Source organism: Propithecus coquereli, unplaced genomic scaffold (genome assembly GCF_000956105.1).
Source record: "Propithecus coquereli isolate 6110/MARCELLA unplaced genomic scaffold, Pcoq_1.0 Scaffold289, whole genome shotgun sequence".
Taxonomy (NCBI): Eukaryota; Metazoa; Chordata; class Mammalia; order Primates; family Indriidae; genus Propithecus; species Propithecus coquereli.
The window spans coordinates 2,303,510-2,325,656 of record NW_012148496.1 but is presented as its reverse complement, the minus strand read 5'-3'; the positions used below and the strand labels follow the sequence as shown (position 1 = coordinate 2,325,656).

Genomic DNA, 22,147 nt, shown 5'->3' with positions numbered 1-22,147 from the left:
CAGTAGGCCAGGGCCGTACAGGAGGGTGGTCCTGGCTCTGCCTCTTACTCACTTTGTTGCGTGACCTTGTGCAAGTTACTTAACACTTCTCTATGCCTCGATTTCCTCTCCTGTAGATCAGGATGAGAGGGATTACCCAGGATAATATATGTGAAGTGTCTCACACACACTGGTAGCTAAACGGTGGTCATTGCCAACACCCTTTATTGAACATAGACGTGAGTGCCTTTTAGATAGAGTTCATCAGGGATGTTTTCTAAGCTAGGTTTGTTAGTATTAGCTCATTTCCAGAATCAGCCTGATGTGCCTCCTCTTGTGGTCCCAGCTCTCCAGCCCCATCTGAGAAGCTCTGTGTGCCTATGCTGAAAGTGAACAAATGCTATCTTTCAACATGACCTAAAACAAACATCTGATAACTCATTTTGATGTATCCCGCAGAGTTGATTCCCTTTGTTTCCATACTCCTGACCTCAGACGAAGACGCTTTTGTCGGGAAGAAGGTAGTAGCATCCGAGTTAATGATTGTGTCAGATGGCTACATGCTGACAGATTTTGAAGTGACCGTACTTTTTCAGTAAATTTCAAAAGATGGTGTGATTTGTGTAAATCTGACCCCTTCCAGTAAAATGTGCATTTACATATATTTAGAATTTATAAATCCTGACAGATTCCACAATATTTATAGCCCTCCATAAAAAGCCTTTGCCAGTTTGCAGAGCTTTGCATTTGGCTCTCTGGTGTGCTTAAGAGAGTTTAAATAATAATAAATTTGGTGATTTATTCCACCTGGAACAGAAACTTATTTTCCCCCCTTGGCTCATTTTGAAGGGGATACTATAAATAGTGCCGCAGATGCTGGGATCAGGAATAGGGAATTGAAATTTGAGAGAGAAATACAGAAACATTTCCATTATCACTGATTCCTTGAGTGTATTTTTAAAACAGTTCTGTTCCTCAAATAATGTACCTTCTCTCCTTTCTCCTGCCCCATCTCAATTATGCTTGAGTCCCCCAAACCTGTTGCCAGCTTTAGGATTCAGTTGCATTAATGGGAAAGAGAGAAGGAGAGTATTAGCTGACTAGGTAGGAGAAAGTTGCCTCTAGGGAGGCCAAAGCAATTCTCCAATCAGTGCTCATCTTGTATTTCATAGTAGTCAGCTGGTAACTGAGCGTCGCTATCTAAAGTGTAGATTCATGATTTGAGACCTAGCCTATGCGTCCTACAGGTATGATAAAAAGCTTACAGTTCATGAAAAAGAAAAAGAAATCTAATTGTAATTACAGGAGAAAGCCTAAGGACCATGTCAGAAAGTTGATTCTTTCAGCAGTCCATGCATATAATTACCAAGTACAAGATAAGAGAGAAATAACTGAATAGTTGACTCCAAATGATATTATTTGTTTTCTTAAAAACAAAATAAACAAAAATCTGAGAGCCCGTCATTTGCCATCGAATCTACTGATGAAAGCCAAGTGCAGCCGTTTAGTGTAGCGTAAGCAGTGTTGTAACTTATGATGTAACTAGATTTATTTCCAGCCTCTAGTTTGAATGGGCTATGAGGGAAGTAGCCTTTGTTAGAGGGAGAATAATAATAACTAACATTTACAGAGAGCTGCCTATGGGCTAGCCCAGAGCAATAAACGCACCAAGTGCCTGTGGTTTGATGTTCAACACCCTCCTAATTGAGTGGTGGGTTTTCTTGTCCTGATAACTTGGAGCACACCCCCAGCCCCAAGATTTCCTGAGCAATCCTCTTATCTCTAGCTAATAGGATGGCAGATGTTTGGACCAAGCCCCAGAGCCTACAGGGTACCACATTTTAATGATTTGTGGTGAACAAAGTAAATGTTTTAAAACCAGACTTTATGAAGCAGAGACCCAGTTAAGTATGATGGATTTGAGGCAGAGCCAAAAGAAGCTGAACGTTGTATGGGGGTATTGTCTCCCAGACAGGACACAAGTATATTCATGGCTAAATCTAAAGCTTTGCTTGAAAAAAATGACTTTTTACAGAACTGTGCTCTTAAGGAATATCCTTGAGGCAGGGAGGAATTTCCTTTGCCTTTCTATAGAGTCTTTCTAAAAGGAAGCAGAGGCATTGAGCCGTTAGACAGTTGCTCAGTGTCTTTGTGCTTCTGTGACCACATTATGGGTCCAACACATATGGGATAAATAAACTGTTTTCATTTCTTAGAGCACATGGAAGGAAACAAGACAAGAAAATTACCATATTGCTTTTTCTTTCGAGCTATTAAAGAGGAGAATCTAGTTAGGGCAAATAAAAATGATTACTGAAAACAGGGTTTGTTTTTTTTTTTCTTTCCTAGCCTCTTACTGAGCAACAATATGGCAAGACTTGACTTGTGTCAAAGCAGTGTTTTGATGCACCTTCTTTTGTTCTTCTTCCATAGGGCAACCCCTACATGTGCAATAACGAGTGTGATGCAAGCACCCCCGAGCTGGCACACCCCCCTGAGCTGATGTTTGACTTTGAAGGAAGACACCCCTCCACATTCTGGCAGTCTGCCACTTGGAAGGAGTATCCCAAGCCTCTCCAGGTTAACATCACTCTGTCTTGGAGCAAAACCATTGAGCTCACAGACAACATAGTCATTACCTTTGAATCGGGGCGTCCAGACCAAATGATCCTGGAGAAGTCTCTCGATTATGGACGAACATGGCAGCCCTATCAGTACTATGCCACAGACTGCTTAGATGCTTTTCACATGGATCCTAAATCCGTGAAGGATTTATCACAGCATACGGTCTTAGAAATAATTTGCACAGAAGAGTATTCCACAGGGTATACAACAAATAGCAAAATAATCCACTTTGAAATCAAAGACAGGTTCGCGTTTTTTGCTGGACCTCGGCTACGCAATATGGCTTCCCTCTACGGACAGCTGGATACCACCAAGAAGCTCAGAGATTTCTTTACAGTCACAGACCTGAGGATAAGGCTGTTAAGACCAGCCGTTGGGGAAATATTTGTAGATGAGCTACACTTGGCACGCTACTTTTACGCGATCTCAGACATAAAGGTGCGAGGAAGGTAAGAGAACGTCTGTCTCCTTGAATGGGAATGAGTTCGTCAAAGAAAATGCCATTGTGCTGGTCCGACAGCTGTAAAGGGACATTTGTCAGTTTCTACTGCAACACTTTCTCAGGAACACCAGTGTAGAAGTAGGTCGTGAAGGCATTTGAGACCCTTAGTATTCAGCGGTAATCTGTAATCCCCAAATTTGCCGTCACTGAACCTAGCATGATTCTTCAGAATTTAAATAAAAGCAAAAAAAAATAGAAGACCTAGGTCAGGAAGTCCTTTAAGCTTTTAAGACAATGAAGCCAGGGGAAGCAAAGCCAGTTGCTCTATAAGGGACTGAAAAACAAGAAATACATCTTTATATCTTAACATTGTTTTCAAATGCAAGAGAAGGTTTAGACATGATACAACAATCTATTTATGTTTTGTTGTATTGCACAAAAAAATCCCAAAAATGAAAGTTAGATTTCTTTAAATTTATTAACTCAGAACCAAAAGCGTTTAGGAAACAGAATGCTTTTGTTAAATTGGGGCAAGCTGTACTTTTCAAATGTTTGGATGTTATTATATTAAAAAGATATACTAGCATTTGTAAATATGGACCTGAGTCAGGCAGGCTGCCTTCATTTTGATCAATTGCGAATATGGTCACAGCCAGGGATATCTTTGGTTTTGATAATATATCAATATCAGAGACAAAATAGAGCAAATTTCAAAGAAATTTAAATGAAAAATTTGGATAATGAAAAACCGGGACCACCAACGTAGAGATTTGCAACCAGCTTTTTAAGTGTGGTATGTTATCAAAGTACCCAACTGATGGGAGTGCAAGCATGAGATAATGAGTGGGAAGAACTAAAGGTAGGAGTAGAGTATCCAGCAAATGGTATACAAGGGAAAGACAAGCAAAGAATAGCATGCCAACAAAAAGGCCAAGGTAGCTTTAAATCAAAATGTATGAGGATAAGAATATAAATCATATATATCATTTAGGTTTAATTAAGTCATCATAAAATATAAACAGACAGGGCAGGATTTATTGAATTTACTTGTTTCCAGCATCCCTTAGGCAGCCATTCCTCAGAAACTGGGGAATTGTTGAGACTCTCTGGTCCGTCAGAGAGTTGCCTGACCTACATGTTCCAAAAAAAAGGAAGAAGTCACTGCTATTAAGGTAAGGGCCATAGAGCAGAGTGGTAGGCTTGACCTCATTGTGGTGTCAAAGATATCAGAATCTTAGCTGTGGAAAAGTAGTGGTCATCTACTCTCAGCTTTGTTCTGGCTTCATGCTCCTTGTGCAAATATTAAGAATCTTTATCTATGGAGCCTTTCTTAAAAACTTTTAACCAAGGTGCTGGTGATATATTGTGACTATATCTTTAAAGCAAAGTAATATTTTTGAAAGAAATATGCATTGATTCAATATTGAGTTTTGTGAGTTCCAGGGTATAGAGGACAGTTCATGTATCATATTAGCAGGTAACATGGCACGACAATATGGAGCTATTGCCTTAAACATGAGTTTGCTATTTATCATAAAAGGCAGCCATTATGCTCATGAACATTTTAGGAAAAGATTATCAGTTTTTAGTGTCTTCTCTTGGAGATATATGATATATGAAAATAATTGATGTTGATATTATTAACAGTAGCTTAATGCAATGAAGTAACAAGTATTCAATTCATCTATAAGAATAAAATAAAAAATAATATACTGAGATATGAATTTTAATCCTAGTATAATCTACATTGTTAAGTGGATTCATCTGGATCAGTTTCCTGAGAGTTCAAGAAATCCTTAATCTGAGCCCAAATCCCTATAGCCCAACTTCCCCAAGTACTCTCATTTGACGCTTGTAAAGAAGGCAATCTTCTGAAGCTTTTTGGTTGGGAAGTAACCATTGTTGATGCTTATTTTTGTTATTAGGTATTCATTTTTGTTTCCTCTAATTATTTAAAAGAAAATGTAAAATGCACTTTAAAGCTAAAGGCATTTCTATGCATTTTCCATTGGGGGCAGATGTGCCATCTCCCAAAGGTGGAGTGTTAGAAATGTAGTTTCCTCCAGATTTACCACTTTTCTTTTATCTCTCAACTTATTCGTGTCCTCCAACTGCATTTCACTGGTTCTGAGGAGTTTGGAGGAGCCCTCCTCCCTGCTCTGGACTCAGCTCCACTGTCTTTTCCTGTTCACCAGCCGACTGTAAGCTGGTGAGAAGCAGCTGGGCAAAAGAGAAAGGTCCAGGAGAGGTGAGCCCCTTCCATAAGGTCCCCCTCTGTCCCCTCCAGACTCTGTCCAAATCGTCAGGGCAGAACTGGCGCCGGCATGTACAGCACTAGGCACCAGATGGCTGGAGTATTTTTAGTCTTAGGGGAGGGACTAAAGAAGCAAGGCCTGATGGCTCAGGCGTGTCTCCAGCTTTTAAGTTATCTAAGGAAGATCTGCTAATGATGGAGCCACTGAAGGGAATGTTTGAAAATTTCAGTAAGAGTAATGGCCTAAGTTGTCTTTCTCTTATGCAACAAATCATCTATAGAAGGATTAAATATTAATTGATGATCTCTCAAAGAAAGTTCTAAAGGTTCCTTTTCAAGACTATCGTAAATATATACTTTCCAAAATATAACTGAAGTATTTGTTTCCCGCGTGCCCCCGCACCATCCTATGAAGTGATTAGGATATTTAACAAGCCTTTACATGTCTATATCTGATCATGATAGTGATAATTTTCTACTTGTCACTTCCACCCGCACCCACACCGTAATGCGGGGAATTGACATGAATTATTTGAGGAAAATAGAATGGAGACCAGATGTGATAAATATACATAAAAGAGTGGACAAAGAATACAGAATTTTTAACCAAGAAACACTACACAATGAATCAAAAATAGATGGGATATCTTTGCTTGAATTAACTGATTGTGAATTCCAATTCTCCATTTCTTTGTGCGCGTGTACGTTTTAAACTGGCTAGTGTTGTTTGGTGTAAAAATGATGTTTTGATTATCGTTAGACTAATGTATTTATTTTTCTTTGGCAAGTGATACATCTGATACCTATTTTACTAGTGACAAAAACTGCATCTCTTCATAGAAAATTTATTCCTCTTTTCTTACATACTTATTTTGCCTCCCTCTCATTGTGTATTTATTAAGATAATGAAGGAAAAAAAGAAACATGGCTGTTGGCAATCTCGGCGATTCCGTAGTACTTACATTGTTCGATAAACCTAATAATCTTCATGAACTAATTCTGACTTATGGATGTCCTGCTTCAGTAAATCAGGGTGATTTTCTCTAGTGAATAATAGACGAGTGCAGTGTGCCAGTACCTTAATTAAAGAGCAGCTCTCTTAGTCTTGATCTCATTTTAATTTACGGGGTAATACTACAATAATATCACTAATGGAAGGTACATTAAAGGGCATCAAGTAGCATTAACTGTATTAAATTATGGTACTTGTGTTAATTAACTGCTGAAGCAAGATGGTTCTAATGGCCAAAAAGGTCGTCTAATGCATAAATAAAACCTACCCAGATGAGGGGTGAGAGGAGAAATGAAGAGTAGAGGTTTTTTTCTGAACATCTTTTTACACATACAGGGGGTTAAATTCAAAAGCTGTTAAATATAAATAATGTCCAAAATGTTTTTCTAGTTACATAATTGAAACTTTTGATTTTTTGAAGTATTTTGTTTCCTTAATTAAATTAATTGAAGACTTGAATATTATATTTATCAGATATATAGATTTTATAGAATATAAACTCAACATTATTTATTGTTTGAGGTAAACAATTTCAAGTAATGTGATTTATTATAATAATTTTAAAATCTGTAAGACAAATGAACATTTTGTAATTTGCTCATTTATTTTTAAGATATGCTATCATCAACATATCAAGTTACTGCTTTTGGACATAAGATCATGGAAATTGTATTTTAACAATAAGAACTTTAGGACAGTGGCCTAGAAAACTCTAATCAACATCTCCATCATTTGCCTTTTTATAAAATATTCCTAAAGATAATTAGCAGTAATTTTTTCAAAGTGGTGTTTATACATTTCTTATCCCTTGCGGTGCCTGCTCAGGCTCCTTCACAGGTAATTGGCTGTCATAATAGTAAACAGTAATTTTTGCCTTTTCTGCCTCCGTTGTTTACCTCCAAGAAAGGAGGCTGGGAGCCTCAGCACGGAAGCTCCACTTTGGTAAACTTTCTGGTGTGATCTTCTCTTTGCTGCTGTCCCTGCTCAGAGCCATGTTCCCCCTGACTGATCCCAGGAGCTGGGGAGGGCAGGGACAGAGCCACTTGGACCGGGCGAAGGAGTGAAGCAGCCCCTACATCTCCCTCTCAGAAGGAGTCAAACTTATATTTGTAAACCCTTCCTGCCTGAATGTCACTGCCTTGGTATTTGCTGTAATTAGACAACGTAAAGTTGACATTCACTTTATTGAAGCAAAGCTTCCAAACATTTAGTGCAAAAATATGTGATATCAGGTAAGCAGGAATACTTGGGGAAATTCAAAAGTATAAAAGCAGTAGAGCATTTTTCAAATCTTTGGAAAAATTATGTAACACAGAAGTGATTTTCTAATTGCAAAAGCTTACCAGTTACCCTGAAGGTTCTCTAAGTCTTTTTCCTAACCACAATTCAAATTACCTACCAACATATTTACTTTTCAGCCCTCCCATAAGAGGCATCCTACAAGGTGCTTTTCAAGCCTTGTGCCTGGCCCTTATCCAGTCTTTCCCAATTTGTCCCAATTATTGAAATTGGGCTTTACTACCGCTTAACAGATTCTGGTTTTATAACACCTTCCTTCTTTTTATCATCAATAAATACTTATCCTCCGTTCTGGGACAGATGCTGGGTTAGAGAGTAGACAGATGGAGATGCACAAGGTGTAGTCTCTGCACTCAAGGAGCTAATACCCAGAAGAGGCACAAACTTACAACCAAAAAAAAAAGCTACAACATGGGATAAGTGCTCGTACCAGTAAATGTTTAAAGTGCTGTGTTAGCAAGGAAGAAACTACGAATTTAATCTGGAAAGGCCAGTAAAAGCTCTGATGAGGATGTGACATATGTGTGATGTCATGAAACACGCGTTTAGTGCACTGAGCAGCCAGCGCAGAATGGATGTTCTAGACAAACAAATTGCTCTCCCATCTTCTCCCTGTGGACTTGCAGCATCTCCAAGCACAGAAAGATTCTTGCATCTTCGCTCACTGAGTCCCCTGTGTCATAAGAAATCTAAAATTGTATGGATTCTCACATATCCATTAAGTGTAGATGAGAAACATTTTAAAGCGATGGTGGTAGAGGCTATTCCAGTGTAGCTGTGCTGACAAGTGAGCTACAGCATCGCTAAGTTGTGGAGCGACTATAACTCCAAGCACAGACGCTCAGGTGGAGAGTCCAGAAATGCTCTTCAGATTCCACAGAAGCCATCACATGACAATGGTCTGAGATTTGCTATTAGTCAGTAGGACTCAGGACCAATCAGATTTTGAGGAAGGATTCAGAGAAAGACTTCTTACTTAATTGAATGGTGGGGCCAAAACTAACATAAGGGTTAAATACTGAAACAGGGTTTTAGTTAATTAGTGATTGAGTTAGTTATTTTTGTTGTGCCATTTCAAGTAATAGGAATCCAAGTGGAGAGTCCAGTTGAAGATTTGAAAATACTGCTCTAGTGTGGCAGAAAGAGGTTTGAGTTAGAAATGTAGGTTTGAACATTATCACCTTACATGTGATGGTTGAAGTTTTGAGGATAGGTGACATCAATAAAATAGTTTTTTTCCTTATAGTTATAAATGACTGTGGTCATTTATAGAACATTTACAGAACCCTGTGGAATATTGTCACTTAAAAGGTAATTTCTGAAGGAAATTGAGAAATAGGAGAAACAGAAGAAAGGGGAATGGGTTAAGGTAATTCTAATAGTTTAAATAGTCCCTGTTTGTCTTTAAGTAATAATCCTTTCCACTGTATAGCTTTCAGCTTCCAAAATTCTTGTCAGGTACTTTATTTCCTTTATTCCTTACATGAGACTTGTGAGGCAAGTGTTGGTTGACCCCATTTTGCAAATGAGAATACTGAGGACCAGAGAACTTCCATGACTTTTTTCTTAACACCACACCCATAACAAAGTGACAAAATCATGTTTCTGGCTACAAACCCTATGCTTTCTCCAAACATTATGCTCTTGCAGCCACACCAGTCTGCAGTGAGCTCAGTACATATAGGAGACCCCAAAAATTCCCAAAGGAGCCATCTTTAAACAGCAACAACAAATAAATCTTATAGCTCTGCTCTTCTTGAAATTTTCTGGGAGTCACACTCTCCATGACTTTTGCCTCAGTATTTTATTACAGCAGGTTGCTGTGTGTTTATCTGAACTCTAACTTCCTACTTCATTTTCATCAACTTTAAAATGTGTCATTGGGCTAATTTGTCATATTGTGTTAGATTTAGGTATTTTACTTCTAAAATCAAATTATAGTGATAGTTTCTTATTTTGGGGGAGAGAAAAAATAAATGGACTAAATTTTCTCAATATTAATTTTTCTTTTACATTTCCTCATACGCTTTTAATATCTGCAACTGCTTTCAACTAATGGGCATCATCAGAGACTGAAATAAGTCACAGATATTAATGGATAAATTTGGAAATGGCCAACTATTTTAGCTTATTTTAAGAAAGCTCATTCTTTTTTTTTTATTTCAGAGTATTATGGGAGTACAAACATTTTGGTTACATGAATTGCTTTTGCGCCATTTGAGTCAAAGTTATAAATGTGCCCATCACCAAGGCAGCATGCATTGTAACCATTAGGTGTACCTGTCCCCTCCTCCCACTTCCCCCTGCTTGGTTTCTGCTAAGTTTTACTACCATATGTGCACATGAGCGTTAATCGATTAGTTCCAATTTAATAGTGAGTATATGTGGTGTTTGTTTTCGCATTCTTGTGATACTTCACTTAGAAGAATGGTCTCAATTGCAAAGATGTGGAAACAACCCAAGTGCCCATCAATACATGAGTGGATTAATCAAATGTGGTATATGTATGCCATGGAGTCCTACTCAGCCATAAAAAAAATGGTTAACTAATACCCTTCGTATCAACCTGGATGGAACTGGAGAAAGCTCATTCTTCAAGTGAGGGAAATCTGTTGTTCCTTTTAACTTCCACGTATTGGTCCACATTTTCTCTTCTGGAACTATGGTAAATAAGTGCACCATCTCTTTCATTTAATACAATTTCATGAATTTGCAGTCAATGATCCTATCCCCCAGGTCTTTTTTTCCAAGCTAAATGGGTATTAAACCATTCCACCATGTAAAATTTAATTTACTCTTCTTTTAAAGAGAGAATGAAGTTCAGTAAATAAGAGTATTCAAATGAAAAGCTCAGTGATCATAATTAAAAATAAAAAACAACATAGAACATTGCTACTTAACTCCAGTGGAAACACTTAGAATAAAGATTTATGGTATGCACCCATTTTAAGTAGACAACTGAGGGCCATTCTGATTTGGAGCATATTTTTTAAATCCTTGAGAATTTCTTGAATTATTAAAAGAACATATGCATAAGCAGCTCATTTTCCTCTGAGGTTTGTACCATTATAAGGAGAGAACGTATCTAATAATTCCTCCTTTTAAATTGTGAAAGTCATTAGCATGCAGAAAAACAACCCAATTTAAGAGCTTGTCTCTATCCTTAATTCCCCAGTGCCATAAATGTTTTAAGTTAGTGGTCATTAAAGAAACAATGTCTCCTTTTTAAGAAACATAAGGATATTCAGACAAAATACCACATAACAAAAAAGTGAAATAATTTCCTCCCTCGCTTAACTTAGCATTTGTATGGGAAGCTATGGTCAGTTACATCTGCATGCCCAGACAGTAAGAGACAGGAATATACTAACATCTGGAGCCATGATTTTTATCCTAATTCAGCAGTTGGCATCTTTGGAAGGTCTTGCTGGGTTTTTTTGTCTGTAGGATCAGAGGTGTTTCCTGACACGTTAGGAGATGTTGGCCATTGGTTGAGATTTAGTGTAAGAATTTTTTTGCATCTATGTGATCAAATGTTCAGTAAAGAGACTATTTCCATTCATTCTCCAAATACAAGAACAAATGTGCTAATGTCATGGGTTTTGTCATAGTAATTTGATAGTGTTGCTTGATATATTGGTTCCATTGTAATATAGGTCTCTATTTCAATGTATTAAGTCACTTTTAGAACCAAGTATATTAGTTTAACCAGAGGTGACCGCACTGCATATAAGTACATGGTTCCTATTTCTGCCTCTTTTTTATAGGTAGGAAAACTGCATCTAAACAAGGTTAATCAGTCAGTGGCAATGGGGGGAAGAAAAATTTAAAAATTATGTAGGCATGTAAGTTTGCTTCTGAACTTCCACTTGAAAAACACTGAATGGAGAGACAGGTTTTAAATACGTGATGTAGGAGCCTCACAAGCTCCACGGGTCCAAAGATCCCAATCCAGAGTGTCATGTAATGAGGATCACTACTGTGCCAGCTCTTTCTTGTGTTGTGACTGGTGCCTAAGACAACCGATACTGTGCTGGAAATATAAGGAGAGGATAGAGGACAAATCATTAGGATTTCAAAATCATTATCCACCTTATTTTAAAAGGAAACGTTGGCTAGAAGTCAAGAGAAATGGGTTTTAGCCGTGGATGTACTAATAACTCTTTGTGAGCTCAGAGCAAGCCACAGCTACCACAAGCAGAGTCTCCTTATCTACAAAATGAGAGTGTCCACTGGGCATGGTGGTGCGTGCCATGCCTATGGTCCCAGCTACTTGGGGGCTGAGGAGGGAGGGCTGCTTGAGCCCAGGAGTCCGGGAGCCCAGGAGCCTGGGCAACATAGCAAGAGCCCATGCCTGAAAAAAAATTTTTTAAATGAGAGTATTATACTAGCTTAGTGTTTCTCAGAATTACTCTTCAAATAAAGGCTACAGTGGTCAAATATTTTTGGGAAATGTTCACAAGATTTTCTTCTAGGAGAATCATAATGTCTGCTAGTATATATTAAAGACTCTGAGGTATCCTACAGTAAAGAAACATTTCCATTTTATTTAAGCCAGAGCCTCCCAAACTTACTTAGCCAAAAAAATATCTATTAATACCCCAAAGAACTAGTATTCATAGAACTCATGTGGGGGTAACAATGTTCCTTCAAGGTCCAACATCACTGGTCTCTTCGTATGATACAAGGAAATAAATGAAAACATCGTGTGTGCGCGCGTGCGCGTGTTTAAACTATTTACAGTGCTAAGAACAGATTGATTTTTCACAGCAAGGTCTAATTTTAGTTATCATCCTTCCTATATTGTTGCTACATTGGGTGAAAAAAATGAGACTATCTTAGAGAAAGACTAGCCTTGTGAAGAATATCTTTCTCTTTTTTTAAAACTGTTGCTCTTATTTTTTGAACCTTAGGGAATACTGTGTATCTTTCTTTAAGAATTATAGGAAATTAAGTACTGCATTCGGTAGATGGGGATTTGTTTTGTTTTGTTTTTAAGCTAGAGAAATTGAGATGGAAGAGTCAGCAAAGATGTGGAAAACAAAATGCCAAGTGGTACAATCTGGTACATTTTAGGGATAAATAGAGATGCTAAAGGATATCTATTCCTCTCATATATAAGCTACTCAAACTCTAAGTACAGCAATAAACAAAAATCATGTGTTTAAGGGAAAATAAGATTAACCAATATTTAATATATTCTTTTTTTATAATTTTCTTTGGAGGATATTTTTGAAACCACAAACTAATTTTAGTTACATCCTTGCTGCCTTTCTTTTGTCCCTTAGGACTGTTAATGAGTAACAAATTAGAGTCCAGTAAAACTAAACATTGTACACAGCTAAGGGATATCACCTTGTCTAGGAACCGTGCTTTTGTCCTGGCTGCTTTTACTCTTTTGGTGCTACCAGAATATCAGGGAAGCAAAGCTGTTATAACATATTGGTGACATCCACATGTAATTATAGATTCCCCAGTGCTGCTGGGAACAGGGAACAGATGGGGGGAGGGTGGGCCAAGAGATGATGGGCGGGGGAAGTCTAAGAGGTCAGAGATTTGGCAGGTTAGAAGGAGACAGCATCATGAACTCCTGTATTGGATTTGTATAGGTGGTCTGTGTGCCAAGCAGAGTCATAGCATTGCAAAATCATTTATTTTAGAACTGAAAGAAACCATGAAAATGATTTAATCTCCTGCCTCTTTCTCAGATGTGAAACAGAATGGTTAAATGAATTAGCCAAATATGATACTGTTGCATAGTCACAATTTAGACCCAGATGAAACTTGTGATTTACTTCCTGATTTGACCCCTGTGCCTAGAACTAGGCCTGACACACGTTAGGGGTTCAATAAATATTTATTGAAGGAATGAGGGAATGGTTGTGGAATACCCTTCTGAGCATCGTGGAAACCACCATTCTGAGTATCTACATTCTTCCCGTTAGGTACCCTGTGGCCACCTTTGCACACTCCCCACACAAGACTGCAAGGAAATTGGAGCTCCCCCAATATGTTTGGTTATGCCACTTCATCCAATATACCAAGATCGCAAAATTCAGTCTTCAATCAAGTGTCCAAACTTAAAGAATAAAATGTATCTATCCTGGATATCAGCGTAATATATGTATTCTGGATGAATGAATATCACCCACCCAGACACACATAATTTCTTTTATTATTTGTCTGATTGGTCCTTTCAAGACCAGAAATTGTGACTTTTGCTTTCTTTCTTGGGTGAGAAGTGTATGAAAAGAAATTGATTCTTCTACTCTCCCTTAAGCGATATTTAGTAAAATCACATGTCCCAAAATTGTCTTCAAATGATGTTTGCCTCTTGGATTTAGTAACCAAGGAGTTTGAAAATGCTTAAACATTTTTACAATTTATAAACGAGGCATGTAAATATTGATAGAGTAAGGACTGGGGTTACAAAGAGTTTGAACTAAGGAGACGTGGAAACAGGCAGTGACTAAACTCAACTATATAGATTTATCTGCTTAGCCTTTTATGAACATTTGTCATTACCAAAATAATTCAAGTTCATTATATACTCTTAAGTGGCAAAGTAGGATTAAAAATATTACTGGTATGAGACTAATTATGAGAAGGAGGGACAGAGAGAATGATACAACACAACACATGGCTAGCTCATAGTGGTGAAACTGTGGGTAATTTTTATTTATTTATTTGTACTTCTATGTTTTTTGCACTTCATTCATTGACCATATCAGCAGAAGTAAATTAGTTTTTAAAGTTAAAATTCAGCAAAGTTGCAGGATACAAAATCAACCCACAAAAATTAATTGTGTTTCTATATACTAACAATGAACAATACAAAAAGGAAATTAAGAAAACAGTTTCATTTACAATAGCATCAAAATAATAAAATAGTTAAGAATAAACTTAACCAAGGAGTCAAAAGATTTGTACACTCAAAACTACAGAACAATGCTGAAAGAAATTAAAGAAGCCACAAATAAATGGAAAGACATCCTATGTTCATGGATTGGAAGACTTACTGTTGTTAAGATGTCAATACTGCCCAAACCTGTATATAGAGTCAATGCAATCTCTATTAAAATCCCATATTTTTTTTTGCAGAAATAGAAAAATCCACCCTACAATGTATACAGAACTTCAAGGGATCCCCAAATAGCCAAAACAATCTTGAAAAATGAGAATAAAATTAGAGGTCTCACTTTTTAAAAAAAAAATTTCAAAACCTACCAAAAAGGTACAGTAATCAAAACAGTGTGCTTCCTGATGTAAAGACAGATATATGGACTAAAAGAATAGAATAGATAGTCCAGAAATAAATCCTCACATATATGGTCAAAGGATTTTTTACAAGAGTGCCAAGACCATTCAATAAGGAAGGAATATTCTTTTTAACCAATGATGTTGGGAAAACTGGATATCCATATGCAAAAAAAAAAAAAAGAAATCAGACCCTTACCTTACACCATATGCAAAAATTAAGTCAAAATGGATCAAAGACCTACATGTAAGAACTAAAACTATGAAACTTTTAGAAGAAAGCATGGGGAAAATTTTATGACATTGGATCTGGCAATAATGTCTTGGATATGACACTGAAAGCAGTCAACAAAAGAAAAAAATGGATAGATTGAAATTCAAAATTAAAAACTTTTGTGTGTCACAGGATACTATGAACAGAGTGAAAAAGCAACCCATGGAATAAGAGAAAATGTTTGCAAATCATATACTTGATAAGGGATTATAATCCGGAATATAGAAAGAATTCTTACAATACAACAACAAAAATCCAATTCAAAAATGAACAAAGGACTTGAATAGACATTTCTCCAAATAATATCTGTAAATGGCCAATAAGCACATGAAAAGATGCACAACATTATTTGTTTAAGGGACACACAAATCAAATCCACAGTGAAATACCACTTTACACTCATTAGTTGTAAAATAATGTTTGGTAAGGATGTGGATAAATTAGAACACTGGTGCCTTTCTGGTGAAATGATACAACTACTGTGAAAATTCGTGTGGTGATTACTCAAAAGATTAAACATAGAATTGCCATATGACCCGGCAATTTCAATTCAGGGTATACATGCAAAAGAAGTAAAAGCAGAGACTTGAAGAGATATTTGTATATCCATGTTCATGGCAGCATGATTCACAATAACCAAACGGTGGAAGCCATCAAAGTGTCCATCAATGGATCAATGGAAAAACAAAATGTGGCATATACGTACATTGGAATTTTATTCAGGCATAAAAAGGACAGAAATTTTGACACATGCCGCTGCACGGATGAACCTTAAAGACATTATGCAAAATGAAATAAGCCAGTCACAAAAGGACTAATGTTATATGATTCCACTTGTATGAGATTCCTAGAGTAGTCAAATTCATCGAGACAGAAAGTATAATGATGACTGTCAGGTGACTGTCAAGGGAGGGATGAAAGGAGAATTAGTGTGCAATGGGAGGAGTTTCAGTTGGGATGATGGTGATGATGGTTTCCACAACAATGTCATTGTACTTAATACCACAAAACTGTATCGTACACTTAAAAATGGTTAAAACAGTACATTTTATGAGTATTTGAACAAAATAAAAATAAAGGTAAGTAACAGCATAAACATAATTCTCCTTGACTCAACAAAGTAAAACGCAAAAATTGTAAGCTATATCCTCGTGTCTTATCTTCCTTTTTATCCTTATGTAACATCACTTTAGTCTTTCCCCATTTTTAATGTTACTCTTGCCTCTAAAATGGAGGAAGACGTTATACGGGTCTCTGAGTTTGTAAGGAGCTTCATGATGAGGGGACTACTTGGCGGAAATCGTATGTCAAGGCTTCTTAAAGCAGCAGGCAATAATTTGTATAGAGAGAATTTGGCAAGCAGATTAACTTAATCAGAGAGAATTCTCTATAGAGGAGAGATGAAGCACAATTAGAGAGGAAGTGGGCTTAAGGGACAGATATCGCAATAGTAGTGGAGGATATTTAATATCAGACTGAGTTTTGATTTCATACTATCAGTAAGCAATGGGGAACCACTGCAAGTCTCTGTAAAGGAGGATGCCAATTTAAAAAAAAAGTACTTAAAAGAGTGTGCTACTATGTGTGTGTAAAATGGCTTGGAAAGAGGACTAAACTGACTGTAGCAATGACTTTCATGAAACATGAGGGCTGTAGGTATGGAAAGGAAGAAGTAAATCTGAAAAACAGGGTTTAATATTACAGAGAGCAGGTCTGCCCCTAATATTTGCAAGGTTGGGGAAGGAATATAAATAAAGGCCCCCATATGCCTAAATACTTACAAATAATAAATTGAGCTATACTACTAACTGGCTCATATTCCTACCCAGGGTCCCCTAACCCATTCCCGATAGTATGGCAAAAGGAGGCATCATCTCACCCTAACTGGTTCTGCTGTTTACAAACCTGATAGTTAACATGGTGCTGCTAGAGGAGGGTAGAAACAGTGTCGTTGGCCCAAGACTCACACATAGTAAGTGGATCTACCTGAACTTGGCATGGAGACTTACCCAGGCAAGCACCTAGGAAGCCAAGGCAGGAAATTTTTCCTTTCCCATGCCTCACTTACTCATTTCAGGATATCCGGATAGTTCTAATCACCTTCCAAAACTACACCAAAGGTTCTTCTTCCAGTAATGGCCAAGCCACCGTGCTAACTCTCCTGCACAAAATAACTACAAACTCTGAACTATATATAAAAAACAATTATTTGAAGGCCCTGGGTAGTGACCAGAAACAAGCAGATAATGGAGGGGAGTTGATACTTGGAATAAAGGAAAGATATTGGGTGAATTTGCCTTTTCTCTGCTTTTCTCTAAGGGCCTATAGGGCTCAGTCTGTGCTATACATGATGAGGAAAGGGAGGTGCAGTTAAAACTCAGATAGTTGGCCCAATCACAGAAACCAAAATGTGAAGAAAGAAATATGAAAAGGAGAGAGCTAGAGAGAGAGGGACTCTAAATACTCTGTAAAACTCAAGTCTAAATCTCTGGCTAACCACTCAATCATCAATGTGTGAGACAGTCTCCAAGCAGCCTAACCAAAGCTAAAAGAACTGGACTCATATTTCAGCTACTGTTGTAGAGGAGGAAGAGTGTGAAATTTGAATTTAGCTACATTCCGTGCCTATTAAAACACACAAACAGACAAAACCAATAATCATCAGAAGAACATAACAATTCAGAATCTCTACAAGTATCATTCATAATGTCCAGATATAATCCAAAATTACTCAATATATCAATAAAAAAAATTGATCCACATTCTAGAAAAGATACAATTGAGACCAAATTCAACATGGCCCAGATGTTGGAATTAGCACACAGATTTTAAAGCAGCTATTACGCCAATGGTATAAGAAAATATGAGTTTTTCCATGAAATAATATATTTCTGTATTTAGGCTTTCTTTTATGCTAATGAATAGTTTTAAAATTTTATCTATACACATATCACAGACCTTTAATTATATCTAATTCTTAGGAGCATCACCATTTCCGTTACTATTGCAAATTGTAGCTTTTCATTTTTATTACATTTCTTTTTTTAAATTTCAGAACATTATGGAGATACAAACATTTAGGTTACATGTATTGCCTTTGCACCACTCGAGTCAGAGCTACACATGTGCCCATCCCCCAGACAGTGTGCACCGCACCCATTAGGTGGGAATTTACCCATCCCCTCCTCCCCCCAACCAACTGCCTGACACCTGATTAATGTTACTTCCATATGTGAACATAAGAATTGATCAGTTATTACCAATTTGATGGTGCATATATGTGGTGCTTGGTTTTCCATCCTTATGATACTTCACTTTGGAGAATGGACTCCAGCTCCATCCAGGATAAACAAGAGATGTTAGTTCACCATTGTTTTCTGTGGCTGAGTAGTACTTAATGGTATACATACACCACATTTTATTAATCCACTCATGTATTGATGGGCACTTGGGTTGTTTCCACATCTTTGCAATTATGAATTATGCTGCTGTAAACATTCAAGTGCAGATGTCTTTTTTATATAATGTCCTTTTTTCCTTAGGGTAGATGCCCAGTAGTGGGATTGCTGGATCAAATGGTAGTTCTACTTTTAGTTCTTTGAGGTATCTCTATATTACTTTCCATAGAGGTTGTACTAGTTTGTAGCCCTACCAGCAGTGTATGAATGTTCCTTTCTCTGAATATATAAAATATCTTCAGGAAAATATAAACTGTTAAAAAGTAACTAAATGGAAATACTAATACTGAAAAAATGTATTATCTGAATTTTTTAATAAAATTTCACTGGACATATATTAGAGTAGATTGGAGTTGACAGAATAGTCAGTGAACTTGAAGACGGATCTGTAGAAAGTATCCAATATGAAGAACACAGAGAAAGAAGTTTAAAAAAAATGAACCAAGCCTCAGAGGACTTGAAGACAACATCAAAAGGTCTAATATGTATGTAATAGGAGTCCCCGAAAGAGAAGAGAGGAAATGGGGCAGTAAAAATATTTGAGAAAATAATGTCTGAAATTTTCCCAAAGACATAAAGATACAGTGAACCCTAAGCAAGACTAATATCAAGCAGCCTCTAGGCAGATAATGTATAAACCACTGAAATCCAGTGATAAAGATAAAATCTTGAAAGCAGCAAGAGAAAAAAAAGACACATTACATGTATGCAAAAAACAATTCCCATGACTATTGAATTCTCATCAGAAACAACTGAGATCAGAAGATTGTGGAACAAAATCTTTGGAATGCTGAGAGAAAAACAAAACAAAACTGTCAACCCAGAATTCTATAGCTAGTAAAATTATCTTTTATAAATGAAAGCTTATTCAAAACATTTTCAGATAAAAAAAAATAAGAGAATTCATCACCAGCCCATCTGGCTAAAAGAAAATGATACCAAATGAAAACTTAGAACTTCAGGAAGCGATGAAGAACACTGGGAATTGAAAATATATGGATAGGGGGAGGAGCTAAGATGGCGATGAGACTAGCCGCCAGTCAGAAGGTCTCTGCAAAAAAAAGAATTTTAGAAGAAAGAGAAAAAAAATAAGCGAGCAGAGAAACATAGATCGGGTGAGGGTCGGAAGGAAGGGTGCCTGAAACTACAGGAGACTCCACGGGAAGACGTTGCGGAGCAGAACTGGAAGGAGAAAGGTCCCGAGAGGCTTGGAGACCAGTGACAAGGGTAGGTGGAGCGGTTAACTTCCCCTTCCTTGCATCTCGGACTGTTGGTGGCTCCTGAGCGGCTGGAGAGACCTGCCCGCACCAGCCCAGAGACGGCTGCCGCCAGCAAGCAGTGGCCTCTCGCGGACTCAGCGCCAGGCTCCCAGCCCCCTCGGGCACCTCCCCGGGCGCAGACCCGAGCCTAGCAGCAGACGCCATAGTGCTCCATTCTCTCCTTCCCCCTCCCTACCCGTGCGTGCCCAGAGAGACAATTCAGCCATCACACAGAGGCATCTCCAAGGAAGGGAACCTTTCCTTTTGGGGCCCTACAACAGACTGAGGGGTACTCAGACTGCGAGTTCCCTACCCGCCAGCCCGCCCAGGTGCTACTTGCCTGGGGACTCCAGGAGAGTGGGGCAAATCCCGAGGTGGAGTGAAATTGATCCAGCTTGGGCACCCTGTAGGTGATTCAAGACCAGAACCTCTCGCCCTGGCAGGGTCAGGGATTGATCTTCAGAGTCCAGGGGTCAGGCCTGCAGACCACACCCCGTACACCGAGGTCACGATTGCGCTGCCCTGGGGCACGGAGGAGAGATCTGTGAAAGAGCCTACTGAGGAGTGTGCGCCTTCGGGGGTGGATCGGTGTGCCTGAGCGACAACCCTCCTCCTAAAAGAGGGCTGTGCACCCAGCTCAGGCTACGATCCTGGGTAGGGAACCTCCCAGCCCACATTACAGCCAGGGGAGATCCATCGGCCTGAGGTCCTGCTTGCTGGCAGAGGCCTGGGAGAGGCCACGGAGAGGGGGAGAGTGAAGGGGAGCGAGACCTGCTCCAGAGTGTGGGTCTTGGACAGCCCCACCCCGCAGGCCCAGACTTTCAGCTGAGTGGAGCCATTTCAGCCCCTCATGACAGCTCTGCACAGAAACAAAGAGCAGACCTTTGACCCCTGCTAACAGCACCTGTGGATCCTGAGGGCAGGCTTACCCAACCCAGCCCCACCCAGACTCACTCCCGGTCCTGCCCCCACTGAGAGGGAGAATAAGGACAGCTCAGGCTACGATCCTGAGTAGGGAACCTCCTGCCCACGGCCCACGTCACAGCCAGGGGAGATCCATTGTTCTGAGTTCCCGCTTGCTGGCAGAGGCCTGGGAGAGGCCACGGAGAGGGGGAGAGTGGAGGGGAGCGAGACCTGCTCCAGAGTGCGGGTCTTGGACAGCCCCAGCTCCGAAGCCCAGACTTTCAGCTGAGTGGACCCATTTCAGCCCCTCCCGGCAGCTTTTCACAGAAACAAAAAGTAGACCTTTGAACCTGCTAGCAGCAGTTGTGGAGCCTGAGGGCAGGCTTATCCAACCCAGGCCCACCCAGACTCACTTCTCCCACTGAGGGGGAGAATAAGGACACACGTGGAAATCTCAGGGCCCCACCCACCACCCAAGGCACAAGAGGGCCTTTCTAGAGGAATAAGAGCTAGCTACAGGACCCAAAAACAGCATGGCAACTCGTTCTCCCCCCCCAAGTGCCACCTACTGACAGGGAGGTCAACCTGCACACCCTTTTACTGCGTCTACTGATTCATTATAAAGGGTGTGTTCGAATCTCACCCACAAACACCACCTACTGGCTCAGAGACTGAAAAGGGCGTGTCATTATCCAAACGAAAATTTAAAGACAAGAAGGAACAACTGACCCAGATGGGAAGGAACCAGCGAAAGAACTCTGGAAGTATGAAGACTCAAACGGAAAGCACACCCCTGAAGAGGAACAACAGCTCCCCAGCAATGGACATTAACCAAACTCAGAACACTAAAATGACAGAAGAAGAATTTCAAACATGGATTGAAAGAAAACTGAATGATATCCAAGAAAAAATGGATCACCAACACAAAGAAACCACAAAAAAAATCCAGGACTTGGACGAGAAATTCACTAAAGAAATCGAAATATTAAAGAAAAATCAAACCGATCTCCTGAAAATAAATGACTTATACAGGGAACTACAAAACACTGCAGAAAGCCTCAAGAACAGGGTAGATCAAACAGAAGAAAGAATCTCAGAGATTGAAGACAACTCCTTCTAATTAGAGAAATTCACTAAAGAAATCGAAATATTAAAGAAAAATCAAACCGATCTCCTGAAAATAAATGACTTATACAGGGAACTACAAAACACCGCAGAAAGCCTCAAGAACAGGGTAGATCAAACAGAAGAAAGAATCTCAGAGATTGAAGACAACTCCTTCCAATTAAATAAGTCAGTCACAGAGATCGAGCAGAAAATTAAGAGAAAAGAAATAAGCCTACAAGAAATGTGGGATTATGTGAAAAAACCGAACCTGAGGATGA

At 38.8% G+C, this 22,147-nt stretch overlaps 1 protein-coding gene across 2 annotated transcripts in view; it reads left to right on the top strand.

Annotated features, from left to right (window-relative positions):
• NTNG1 (netrin G1) overlaps positions 1 to 22,147 on the top strand; it is a 385,394-nt gene that overhangs the window by 216,982 nt on the left and 146,265 nt on the right. For both annotated transcript variants that reach the window (XM_012648511.1, XM_012648510.1), the window contains exon 3: positions 2,413 to 3,053. In XM_012648511.1, coding sequence (XP_012503965.1) covers positions 2,413 to 3,053 — 641 coding nt within the window. The remainder of the gene's footprint in view (positions 1 to 2,412; positions 3,054 to 22,147) is intronic.